The following is a 13,575-nucleotide window of genomic DNA, read 5'->3' on the forward strand; positions in this document are numbered from 1 at the left end:
CGTCGAAAATTGTTTGCATTTAAAGAGGAGGCTTTATTGCTTCCAATTGAAGAAGGGGACATCCATTAGTGATCACATAAACCACTACACGAAGCTACTTGCAGATTTGGCAAATGTGGATGTTATAGTTGAAGATGAAGACAAGACATTGTTGTTATTGAGTTCCTTACCCGACGAGGAATATGAGACCTTCGTCCTCATTCTTATTAATGAGAAGGCATCTCTTTCGTATAGTGAGGTCACCGCAGTCCTTGTGAACTATCAACTTCGAAAGAAGGACAAGGAGACTTCCATTGAGCCGGTTACGGGGGCATTGGTTGCAAGAGCTAGAAGTCCAAACCATGGTAGGAGGTCGCATTCTAGAGGGGGGCATCCTGCAGTTGGCAGGAATCAGTGTCTTTTGTAGAGAGGATGGACATTAAAAATCCGAATGCCTAAAATTGCAAGCCTTGAAGAATAAAGGGAAAGCTGTTCAAGCTTCAGAGGTGAATGTTGCCAAGGCTAGTGGTGACATTTCAGATTCAGATTCTTCAGGCTATTCATGCCCAGCTCTTCCGTCAGTTGGTGTTGCCGACTCCACCGAGTGGATGTTGGATTCGGGTGCTACTTATCACATATGCCCTAAGAGGGATTAGTTCTCCAGCTTTCAGGAGTTGGAAAGAGGGGATGCTGTACTTATGGGTAATGATCACAGATGCACTATTGGTGGTATTGGTACTGTTCGTATTCGGACGAGTGACGGGATGATTCGGGAGTTGGTTGATGTGAGGTTTGTTCCTCAACTGAGGAAGAACATCATTTCACTTGGGGTATTGGAGGCATCAAGCTATAGGATGATCTTGGCGGATTCTCGTTTGAAGGTCACATCGGGGTCCATGATTGTGATGAAGGGCGTCAGGAGGAGTAACTTGTATTATCTGCTTGGGAGCATGGTGGTGGATAGAGCGCTGACGACTTCTTTGGCTAGACTGTGGTATTGGTTGGTGCTGGGGTATATTATTGGTTATGCTGTGTATAGATTGTTGAGGAGTGCTATGACCTGCAGATTGAAGTCCTATGAGCACATTGGGATGAGTGAGGAGACCAAGATGGAGTTCAGCACTTCTATCCATCGATGGAGTGGTCTTATGTGAGGTGTTCAGTCAGGCATTGGAGGGCCTTCCATGGAGGCATCAGTGGGAGGTAATCGCTATTTGTTTCTTATGTTGAGGATTGTACTAGGCATATATGGGTTGAAACCAAGTCCCGTTGGTCTGAAGCCCTAGTAGTCCGCAACAGTTGGAGGAGGTGTATGGGCAGAAATATTACTCGTCGTGCTAGTTCTAGTAAGGATTCTTTCGTGCATTGGTGCCGAGCTCATGGTAGTTGGAGGTACTTCAGAGGAGAGGAGACAGTGGGGCGACGTGATGAGATGGCGAATTTATTGGGCCGTTCTTTTCTGGAGGAGGATCGGCGTTGGTTGTCGAGCAGTGGATTTGATATTCGGGCTTTGACACAATTGGGCTATCTTATGAGGTTGCCGACTGCTGCGTGTAGAGTTGTTAGATCTGGTGGAGCTGCTTCAGATTTTGGTCGGCGTCGGATATTTGGCTACCCAGCACTTGGTCACATCATTGATGTGAGATTGGATTCGATTGCGCATTTGGGATTCAGGAGTTCATTCGGCTATCAGTTGGGAGCTTCTGAGTTAGGTCTGAGCAGGTTTGTCACTTTGTACTCTTGGTAGGTAGAGAGTATTGAACAGATCAGAGGGATACCGCAGCGGATGGAGGTTGATGCTACTCCATATCGGGTGGAGGTTATTCCACATACTTCATGTCATTTTGCTTTAGTTGGGATTCTGGCTGAGGTGACACAGTTTGGGGATCAGATTGTTCAGGATGTAGATGACGAGTTGGTAGATCCGTGTGCAGCTGGTGGATATAGCTTGGATATAGCCATTGGTTCACCTCAGGTGGAGGTGTTTGGATCGTTTCAGTATGGGGCCGTTAGTGATGCTATCAGTCGCGCATTGGATGCTGGTATTGGTGAAGAGTTGAAGACTCTTCTTTTGCATTGAGGACCTTTGGAGGCCATTGGGTGAACTATGTGAAGGCTTGATTCCTTGGAGAGGATACGTAGGCAGTCAACTATGATGCAGCCAATTTGGTGAGTAGACACAGTTGTTTTGGGGTGAGTGTTCGCACTCCCGTTTGGGTCTCGACATGTTGTGGATGGGGGTCCGTTGTCATAAGTCCGTTATCATGGCGTACTGAATGCAACAAGCGAGGCATTGGTTTGGTTGGTGTCGGCTCAGTTTGGAAGAATCTTCGCCGAGGTGAAGATTTGTAGAAATGGCAGGATTCAGACAGACAGATTGGCGATCGACCGCGGCGGTCGACCGCATTCGTGCACGAGACTTACTGGGCGTCAGGATTGGTGGAGGTCGACCGCGACGGTCGACCGCGACGGTCAATCTGCCGCGGTCGCCCGCAGAAGTCTCTGGACCATTGGGGCTGTTCTGGATTGAGGACGGTCGACCGCGACGGTCGACCGCGATGGATCGCGGTCGACCGCCGAAGCGGTTTGGGCTGGGTCTGTTTTCCAGACCCGTTTCGTTTGGTTTTTCTATAAATACCCAAACTCGATTTTAGGGTTTGAAAGGCAAGTGTTTTGAGCTGTTGAAAGGAGTTTTCTTTGGGCTTCTATTCTAGGAGTAATTGGAGAGATTGAGAGTTGATTTGTTGAGGGTTTATGAGAGATTTGTAACCCTAGTTTGTTCCTCTTGATTTCTAATAGTAAAAACTCCCCCTTCCTTGCCCGGTGGACGTAGGCATCTCGTCGAACCACGTAAAATCTGGTGTTTGATTGTTTGTGCTATCTTTTGGTTGTGTGGTTTATCTTTTTCGGCTATTTGGTTGGATCTCGGCATAGGGGTTTCTCCCCAACAGTTAACCCATGATTACAAGAATACCCCCTCCCTCCCTCCCTCCCTCCCTTAGAATGAGATGTGTTATTTAAAGACACCCCTGACTTACTCGTCAAGTCAACTTGGCCTCCAAGAAAACTACTAGGACCAGGCCTAGCCTTCAAACAACTTAGAGTTTGAGTTGGCGCCCAACATAAACAACATCATCTGACAAATTTCAAATGAAAAGTGTATAGCAGTATGTTTGTATATCTAGTTATCCATATATACTTATGGGTATAGCACGCACGCGCGCGCGCACACACACATCAAATGAACATTTGATAATCAACTGAATGATATGTGGATGTCCATGTTCATTCATTCAGTAAACTAGTATCTCAGTGCACGCAATGCATGCATGAAACAGAGACGGGTGATATGCTGATCTGTTTGTTGACTTTTGTTGATTTGTTGATTTATCCAAGTTTGAGGGTATTTTGGTTGATTTCGTCCGAGTGTGAGCATTTTAGTTTATCTTTCTAAAGTGTTATTTTCTAAAAATTTCCAAGTGTGAAGGGCATTTTCTGGATTCTAAAAATGTGGGCCACAAACCGAATCCAAATGGAATTTGAACAGTTTTTAAGTGAATAACTGTTGAAATATTTGACAATTATTTAATCATCTATCTCCCCAATCCTAACTGCATCAAATAGGGCAAATTTTGAAAACAGGCTCTTTTGTAAAAATATTCCCCAAAAAAGACCCGTTTTGAAAATATTCGCAAAAAACAACCTAGTTTCGGACCTGAGGCTGAAACTGGGTTGTTTTTTGCAAAAAAAGTTCTCAAACTTCACGGGAGTTGAACTCCCGTGAAGTTTTTTACATAACAAAACTTCACGGGAGTTCAACTCCCGTGAAGTTTGGGAACTTTTTTCCCAAAAACTGACCCAGTTTCAACCCTGAAACTGAAACTAGATCGTTTTTTAAAATAAAGTGGAAACGAGTCTTTTTTGGGAATATTTTTACAAAAGGGTCTGTTTTCAAAATTTGTCTGCATCAAATATCTCATCCTTTTCTTGAATGGTTGACCCAAACAGCCCAAATTTTGAGTCCCTTAAACACTACCCATCACAAAATCAACATCGTTAATAATAATAATAAAAGACATAGATAATTACCTTGATTTTCTTCTGATCAATCCAATCATTCTCCAAGTGGAGCTTAATCTCCTCTTCAATACCCCCCACATACTTTTTAAGCAACTCAGGCCTCAAAAACTCACCAACTGCACCTCTAACTCTCTTATGATCATCCCCAGACAATTCCAACATATTCCTCCTCCCAATAAGCCTGGGTATCGATTTGGGCTGCCGAGGCACTAAAGCCTCGTTGGAGAATACCAATTTATTAGCAGCTGGACCGGTTACAAACACAGTCGGAGCGCCGAAGAGTGTGAGCTTTGAAATGGGCCCGTACTTTTGAATTCTTTGGGCTAGCCAGTCTTCCGCCCTGTTGGCCCGCATGGCCCGTAGAAGGCTACTTTTGAATTCTTTGGGCTAGCCAGTCTTCCGCCCTGTTGGCCCGCATGGCCCGTAGAAGGCCCAGGCTGTCGCCGATGTACGGGATGCCTAGAGAGCCAGGAGGGAGCTTTTCACGGGTGGTTCTGAGTTTTGTCAGGAGATAGAGGAGAGGGAGTAAAGAGAGAAGGAGAAGGATTAATGGAGTCATTTTTGGGAGAAAATGGAAGAGAGAATTGGGATGTTTAAAGAGAGTATTTGGTCAGCGATTGGGGATTTAAGAGTGCATTTCCAGTTTTAATGGGTTTGAGTCGAGCAAGATAGTTTAATATTGGACAAATTTTGAAAATCGACTTTTTTTTAAATTTAATAGGCAAAATCGACCGTGTAATAATAAAATGAGCAAAATCGACCCTTTTTTGCACGGGACTGCTAGTCCCGTGCAAAAAAGGTCGCTTCCGCAAAAAAAATTCTCCGGTCCTCAACCCATCCCCTCATTCCCTCTCTCTCTCTCCCCTTCATTAACCCATCCCTCATCTCCGTTCCCTCTCTCTCTGCAAAAAAAATTCTCCGGTCCTCCAATACCACACCAGACCCCTCTCTCATCTCCGTTCCCTCTCTCCATCTCTCCTCCCTCTCCCTCAAACCCAACAGCAACCCATCACCCCTTCTCTCTCTCCTCCATTCCCCAAACGCCCCTCCTCCATCGCCATCGGGCCGCCCAAGCCGCGCCCACCTCCTCGACCTACACCCGACCACCTCCCTGAGCCCAAGCTCCGACCCGAGCCCCCCTCTCCCTCCAATCCCCTTCTCCACCGCCTCCTCATCATCTCCACCACCATCAGCCCCGACGCCGCCGTGAGCTCAACTCCACCTCCTCCGCCAGCTCGCCGCCGCCGCTGTCCTCCGTTCCCCTCAGCCCCGACCATGCTACCACCCGCCGCCACGTCGAGCCGCGCCACCACCCAAGCCCTCCCCCCCGAGCCCCCCCCCCTCTCCCTCCAATCCCCTGCTCCACCGCCTCCTCATCATCTCCACCACCATCAGCCCCGACGCCGCCGTGAGCTCAACTCCACCTCCTCCGCCAGCTCGCCGCCGCCGCTGTCCTCCGTTCCCCTCAGCCCCGACCATGCTACCACCCGCCGCCACGTCGAGCCGCGCCACCACCCAAGCCCTCCCCCGCTGTCCAGTGAAGGTGTCGGTGCTGGTGGTGCAGCAGTGCAGGGGGATTTGGGAGGAGAGTGTTGGGGGGATTTGGGGGAGGAGGGTTGATTTTGATTTTTTTAGCAGGATCGTCTTTTTTTTGGTGTGGGATTGGAGGAGAGGGAGAGAGAGATGGAGAGGGGATGGGTTAATGAAGGAGAGAGAGAGAGAGGGAATGAGGGGATGGGTTGAGGACCGGAGAATTTTTTTTGCGGAAGCGACCTTTTTTGCACGGGACTAACAGTCCCGTGCAAAAAAGGGTCGATTTTGCTCATTTTATTGTTATACGGTCGATTTTGCCTATTAAATTTAAAAAAAGTCGATTTTCAAAATTTGTCCTTTAATATTACATTGATGAAGACAGTACGGGAATCTCAGCAAATTAGAGAGTGAGAGCTGCCTAAATTGCTAGAGGACAAAAATGATCAATTGGCAGGTTGAGCTGACATGCCATGACCAAAATTTGGAAAATGATACACTCCCTCTCTTGCTACAGTATACTGTGCTCCACATTAATTTTTTAAAAAAAACTCAGGTAGGTCCTAATACACTGTAGCCAGAGTAAAAAAAACTTATGTGGAACCTAATATACTGTAGCAAGAGAGGAAGTGTGGGAGTGACTGAGGGTATGCCTGAGAGTGTGCCTAGTGTGCCTCTCCCAAAATTTATACTTCTACTTATACTACTATCCGGTAAGCGCGATGCGTGCATGACTTGAAAATGTGAGGGTGTTTAGTTTGATTTTTGCGAAAGTAAAAATATTTTATGTTGGGTGATGTTTTTTGCGAGTTTAAAAGAGTGTTGAAATAAGATTATATGAATGCTTTCCTTGAATTTTTAAAAAAATTGACACATAAACCAATAGCTTGGCTTTCTTTAAATATATAGGATAGATATGAAATATGATTATTTATGTTGTTAGATGGAATCACCTAGTGGCATCAATTCTATAATTTTCAAAGAAATGGCATTTGGACTGTTGCTCAAGAGAAGAACTTATAAAACCACCATTTATAATATTTAGGTATCTAATTTCAGTCATTTAGTTTTCAATCTACAAGTGTCTTTTAATAGTTTTTAGATTTGGTGCTATGATTTTAATTTTATTTTATTTTATTTTTTATTTTATTATTATCCTATTATTTTATTACTGTTTTATTTTTTATTTTTTGATAAGGATTTGGTGCTATGATTTGAACATTGGTTCAACAAAATTAAGAACCAAACCATTCTCAGCACTGATCTTAGCATATTATAATTGCATTTGCAAATTTCTGATCAGTTTAATAGGTGGAATTCTTAAATAATATGCTTAAGGTAAGAATACACATCAAGCACATAGCCATCATCTAAGGTAGGAAATAAAGAGAAAATTTAAGGATGAAAGCACACAGAATAATGCCATACACATATCGATAAGCATAAGCCAGCTTTAGGACTTCCGATGAATAAACACAAGAGAATCCCATCACTTTTTTTTTCCTTCTACCGATTCAAACACCAAATACATACCGTGTAAAGCCTTCTAAACATTAACGTATAGTAACACAATCCTTTAAGCACTAATACAACCATGAATCATACACATCGAAAACCTAATTCATGTAAGCCTCGTTACTTGGTCATAGTACATCAAATGTCTCGGATGCAGCGTTTAGTCAGCTTTAGCTGGAATATGGTTACCACCCATTGCAATTTTGTAGAGGTAGAACAGAGTCATGACCGCACTGCAAGAGAATAGAGAATACGTCAGCTTATTGAAAAGGGAACACAATGCGCCTGCGCCTGCAATAAGAAACTCTTGGTATCAAATATCTGCTAGTCTTACCTACACCTATAGTTTGAAAACCAAATCAGTATTGTCTGTTGGTTCAGAGACCGGAGTCAAATTGGTGATTTAAAGATTCCTAAAAAAAAAGTAAAACATAGAAATCTACCTGAAAATGGGGCACCAATGCTTTCAATTTGCTAACCATAAACAGCTTAGTCACACAGCACGGTTATCCCATGCTGGGTACATTGCTAATTAATGAACAGTTGATAAGGTTTTCTTAGTGCTTCTTGATGTGTGTTCTGGCATTTTCTGCAACCATCCTAATTCGTGTCCCTCAAGCACCAAATATTAAGGAAATTAAAATGTAATGCAGGAGAAGGATCTTTCTCAGCTTAAGCAAATAATTACCCTCCTATGATTTTTCTGGTTTATTTAAGGTACAAATTTCTTATGGCTCGTGGAAATGCTCACCATACCGAAGGAAGTGTTATGAACTGAAATAAGGAACTCCAGTTAGCTCACTTTTTTTTTAAATCTCCTTTCTGTTTAATCTTCTTCAACAAAATTGTAGCAAGGAAGTCCAATCTGAAGAAACAATTGTGAGGGAACGTGACTGTCTACACAAGTCTAACTACAATCCAGCTAATCACCAGCCGCAAATACTTAAGATAATGCACAACAAAGCTACAGAGATGTGATGTTTTAACAAATCCTTTCTTATAACAAACTCATATAAGATTCAGAAAAATCTTAAAAGCTGCTACACATAGGAACCTATTAAGATGAAATGGCTGTGGATGAACAAAGACATGGAGAAGAAAATATGAAGGGAGAATGGAAAAATAAAGAAACAATCAACAACACTGACCTGAGGGCAGCAACAACTCCAGCTGGCATTATCTTGGACGTTTGAAGATATCTTTGCCCCATGATAAATGTTAATGTCAGCGAACAAACTGTACCACACACAATCATTCCCAGAAAAAGATTAGACATTAGAAAAGAGGCAAAATGTAATCAAATAGAAACAAACATAACACAGAAAGGAACAGAGTGGATTCTTGATTTTCATGAATGGGAAAAAAAAACAATAGCCAATTAACAAGAGCATAAGAACCACAAGAATAAAGAGAAAATGGGATTGTTAAAACAGCTGACTCAATAAGAAGTAACACTACTATTTTATCCAGATAAACTGTTCAATTCAATAGGACTGACAGTGGTTTTAACTAACCAACCAACTTCATTCAGAATTTCAGTTCAAGGAGGACCTAGACTAGAAACACATTTTTCGTGGCCATTGAATAATCCATTGGCATCATAATTTTGACAAGTAAAAACTTAAATTTAATGATTCATTTGAATACAATAGCAACAAAGTTGGTAATATCTAATCAAGGTTGGTTTAGGTGGATTTTTTAGCTTATGTATGTGTTTACCCAACAAGTAACTACAAAAAAGAGAAAAGGGCTTTCTCTAGTCTCAGTATCTGTACTACCAGGATGGACATTGGAGGTTTACACTCAAAGGAAATTCCCCTGATGTCATCAGAGCACTCTGGTGAATTGGACAAGCAGGAGATCCTTTGATAGCTGATTGGAAGAAACTTGTTGGCTCCCATGTGGAATGCCATATTTCACAAGGTCTAGTAGAAATCAACCAAATGAAGTGGCAAGATGAGACACAAAGGTTCAGACATGCATAATCTACATTTTCGTACTGGGTTTAAGAGATGCCCCTAAGAAAGACTTTCTTGAGTCTTTTTGTAGCCAGCACTCCTCATTCAGATATTATCCAAGGTGGGGAAAAATGCAGTTCATTTTAATTTGAATGCTATAATATTCTATAAAGAAAGCGCCACCCTAATGGTGATTGACATCTAATTAAAATAATAAAAAAATCAGATCACAATTTTTCAAGAAGAACTCCAATAACCTGTAAATGGCTATTTTATACACAATTTTTTTGTTTGAATATTTTCATTTATTTCAAGTAATTAATTGGTCATACCAAAAGAAAATATACTATAGTAGTTTGATTATAGTAGATACTATTTGATGAAAGAAATAAAACATAGTTAGAACACTCAATATGCCATTCGCAATGTACATCTTAAAAAATCCATAATGATTAAGCATTAAATAGCGAGTTAAAAATCACCAAGTGTTATCAGGAAATATAATGGAAATATATAAAATATGGTCACTAAAAAAGGAAAAAAGTTAGAGCTTTGAACAATAGCTATTGCTCGCAGAAATTTGCGAAAGATTACTACTTACATACAAACAACTGCAACACCACAGCAAATTGTTTCCGTTGCAAATATACACACTAAAATTGTTTGCAGTGTCACCTGTAAATGTCACAAGTTTTATGGCTAAAAGCAATATGGCCAAACTTTTTTTTCTTTGTCTTTGTTTTTGGTAAGCAATCTTGCCTTCTTTCAGCATTGGCGGAACATCTTTGCCACTAGCACACAATCTTTTTTTGAAGATATATTTGGGTTCCAACTCCTCACTGATGGTTCATCCTAGGTAAGATAAAACCTCTAATATTTAGGTCTTCTGTGAATCAACACCCAGTGGATCCACAACCAGAAAGAGACAAAGATGTTCTCAGTGATCATCGATCAGATATGCAAAGTTGTTTCGCCACTCAGCTCTAATATTGTACCTCGCTTAGGTTAAATGAACAATCATCATCTCTTTTTCACCGCCTGCATACAAGTTAACTCCATTGACATTTCATTCAGTTCTAATAATGCTCCTCACTTCAATTAAAATGGACAACTTCATGGCTTTTTCACTTCCTTTGCACAAGTTAATTTCAGTGTACATTTTATCATAATAGCACCTTCAACTCAGATGATGACAATAGCAAAGGCTACAGCTGCCTCTTATCACCTTTATCATGAAAAGAATAATCTAGAGAAGTTCTAAAGAGCTGATACTAATAGAACAAATATGTGTAACCAAAATTGTTCCCTCTACTATTCAATTTTATTTTGTGATCATCACTGTGATTCATTTCTTTCTCAGAGCTCACTGACTACATCATCCATGAGCAATCACTGCTGATATCGATTAACCAAACATGTCCTTTCATTCTCATAACTTAGTTCAGATTTCCTAGAATATTACCCTTTCAGAATAGTCAACCCGGGACAAAGATATTGCATGTATCATTATCTACATTCTGGTTGAAGCAAACCAGACCTTTTACACTAAATCAAACTAAGATAAATGTTATCAACCATATTCATATTTATAATCAACTTGCCACCATAGATGATCCACCATACCATTTGAACGATAAATGAAGTTTGGTTTCACCTAAGCAACATATTATACTTACAAATCTACACCCAACTTCACCTAGAAGTTTACAAAAATCAAATAATGTGTGCCATCGAATGCAAGCTAATTCTATTTACATACATTTAATTTCAGATGTACATGACACTCGAGATAACACGTTAAAACACTTATCACAAACATTAACCTGAAATAGTGCTCCACAGGGAAAATAAATGAGAGAATTTGAATAGTGCACAAAATTTCCAAATCTTTGTCATATCTATTCATCAAATTGTTGTAAAGGAGGAAATTTTTTTATCTATAGAATGGTTCATCCAAGTTTTTTTTGGGCAAAGTTATCTAAGTACTAGCCTTCTATGGAATAAATGAATAATGCCTATAGTTCATGCATTTTTTTGCTGGAGAAAATGCATATATATAGTGACAAGTCTAAGTTCATTGTAATATGGTTGCTTGGGGATCAAATTTCAAACATTAAATCAAGATACATCCATTGCTAATGATCTGTGTGCAAGAGTATCCCCTCTGGCCTGAACATTGAACCTGCAGAAGCACTTTTGTATCATACCATATCTTATACTATTACCATCTCACCATGTTATATACATCCATGCTACAAGCTTGCCATCACCCACCTGACACTATCCAACCGAGAACAAGAAAAATAAGCTAGCTTATTTGTTTTCAAGGTAACTTTTCATACTTTTATTTGTTTCATTTATTATTATTTTTCATCATATATAGTCTCATTGATTGACATAAAAATATCACAATATGATAATTATTCTTTAAAATCACACGAATTTTAATGTATCTTTGAATGTTTCTGTTGTTAGCAAGTTGAAGAAAGTCTCTTGCCTGTCACCAATTAAGTTAGCTTTGTGCTATTTGACATGAACTCATGGAATGAGCTTGATAGCTAAAAGTATTTCTTTTCCATTTTAAAAATCTTATAAAGTTAAAGAGTTATTGTGTTCCATTGATCTCATTTTGACAGAAAAATATTTCCTGGGAAACAGATTGCCTATAATAATGTTTTACTGGTAGAGTTGAATAAAACCATATCCATTTTCTCATTTTATCAATCATATCATGGATTTATTGTACATATTATCTTCATAAATTTAAATCAAATTTCGCTGTGCTAATTAATATTAAAAGCTCAATCTTACATCTTGCACACAAAGGCCAATATAGGTTTTTAAAAACAAATCAAATAATACCAAGGCATTTGACTTTAGACTGTAATATAATATTGAAGTAATCGTGAGTAAAATTTAGGTTGTAATAAACAATGTTGATCAATGATAATGACCCCAAAAAACAATTTTCCAGGTCATTTCTCATATTATTTTGTAGTAACTTTTAGTCGTTTATATTAACTCTAATTGAGACTTCTTGTTTTCCTAAGGTGATATTATTATGGGGGGTAGATTTCCGAACAAGAACATAAAGTAAAATGGGGGTGGACGATGCTCCTCGACTCCTAATCGTGCACCAAGAAGAAATGTAACTAGAGGACCTACTTCACCTTTCATACCTATTCAAACTTTAAAAGCAATTCTCTCAAGCTTATTACCACCTTCGGTAATTTATCTATTGAAGAGGATCCAGAAAGAGCATCTGGTAAGGAATAATATTCTTCCTTTTTAGTTACAAATCTATATTTAGTAAATTTTTAAGATAAATTTGCAAACAATTTTTATGCAGAATAGAAATATTACAAGCATACAAATGGTTGGGCGGATCAGGGAACTGGTGGAGGATAACTTACTTCTTACAGTTATAAAAGCTTATAATTGTATGGTGTGATGTTTATTATATGCTTTTCCCATAAGTTGATTGCTAGTTGTTCCTACGTTTATATGCTAAAATCTTAGTAATAACAAATCATATCTATAATTCTTAAGTCATGTACATTTAGAATTCCTTCATCACAAAAAATTATAACAAGGCATGTGTAACACAACAATACCTCATTCACATATCCATATCGTTAACCTGCGTTAAGAAAATATCCAAATCATCGAAAATATTATTAGCTTATCAAAAAACGATATTATGGTTTAAAAGACTACAAGTCATTCGTCAATTCTTACTAATTTTCATTTCTTACTAATTTTCATTTCTTATATTTGCATGCTTGCTTGCTGTTAGGAGCTAGTTCATTACACACGCATATCTACATAATTAAACTACTTACTAAGATGAATCTTGTGAATTAATTGACTAAATCAGATTTATCTCACAGAGATTAGGTTTTCCTACATACAACAATATTAATTTATTATTTAAAAAATCATTAACTTAAGATTTGTTACATATTTTATCTTCCTCAAATAATAGAGGCACTTACATGTATTCATTTGCAGGTAATGATAATCGAAATACTCTGGATATCTGAAGAGATCAATTAAAATTTGAAGTAATGGGCGAGCAAGGATCAATGCTAAAATAGATAATTTGTCGTATTCTTTTAAATAGATATTCTGCAACTTGTGTTGAATTTTAGAATAGTTAAATAAAGTTATATGATCTTGATAAAGTGTTCCGAACAATCATATTATTTGTTATTTCTTTTGTCTCAAATCTTCACATCTTAGCTTTCAAATATTTGGATGTCCGAATTTTTCATGTTACTCCCTTAAAAATTACACTTTATATTTTTTTCAAAATAGAAAGAAAGGGCACCTGAACCGGCCCCAATGCCCAATTTCACTTTTTACGTCCCAATATTAGAAAATTCCACGTGGCTGTTTATCTCTGATATTGAACCCACAAAAACTAAGCTTACATTATTAAGGACTTTTTCTTGGGATTTTAGCCAAGTTGGATATTTGTATATTTTTCAAATGTTATTGTGCACAGAAAGAA

General features: G+C 39.1%; 1 protein-coding gene and 1 pseudogene across 2 annotated transcripts in view; both read right to left on the reverse strand.

Moving 5' to 3' along the window:
• LOC109833530 (cytochrome P450 716B1-like) overlaps positions 1–4,734 on the reverse strand; it is a 9,202-nt gene extending 4,468 nt beyond the window's left edge. For both annotated transcript variants that reach the window (XM_020401242.1, XM_020401241.1), the window contains exons 1-2: positions 4,464–4,734; positions 4,069–4,399 (exon numbers count right to left, since the gene is read on the reverse strand). In XM_020401242.1, the coding sequence (XP_020256831.1) occupies positions 4,069–4,399; positions 4,464–4,618 (486 nt within the window). In that variant the 5' untranslated portion in view covers positions 4,619–4,734. The remainder of the gene's footprint in view (positions 1–4,068; positions 4,400–4,463) is intronic.
• The window catches only part of LOC109833531, a 7,878-nt pseudogene continuing 1,329 nt past the window's right edge, over positions 7,027–13,575 (reverse strand).

This window comes from Asparagus officinalis, chromosome 3, assembly GCF_001876935.1.
Source record: "Asparagus officinalis chromosome 3, Aspof.V1, whole genome shotgun sequence".
Lineage (NCBI taxonomy): Eukaryota > Viridiplantae > Streptophyta > Magnoliopsida > Asparagales > Asparagaceae > Asparagus > Asparagus officinalis.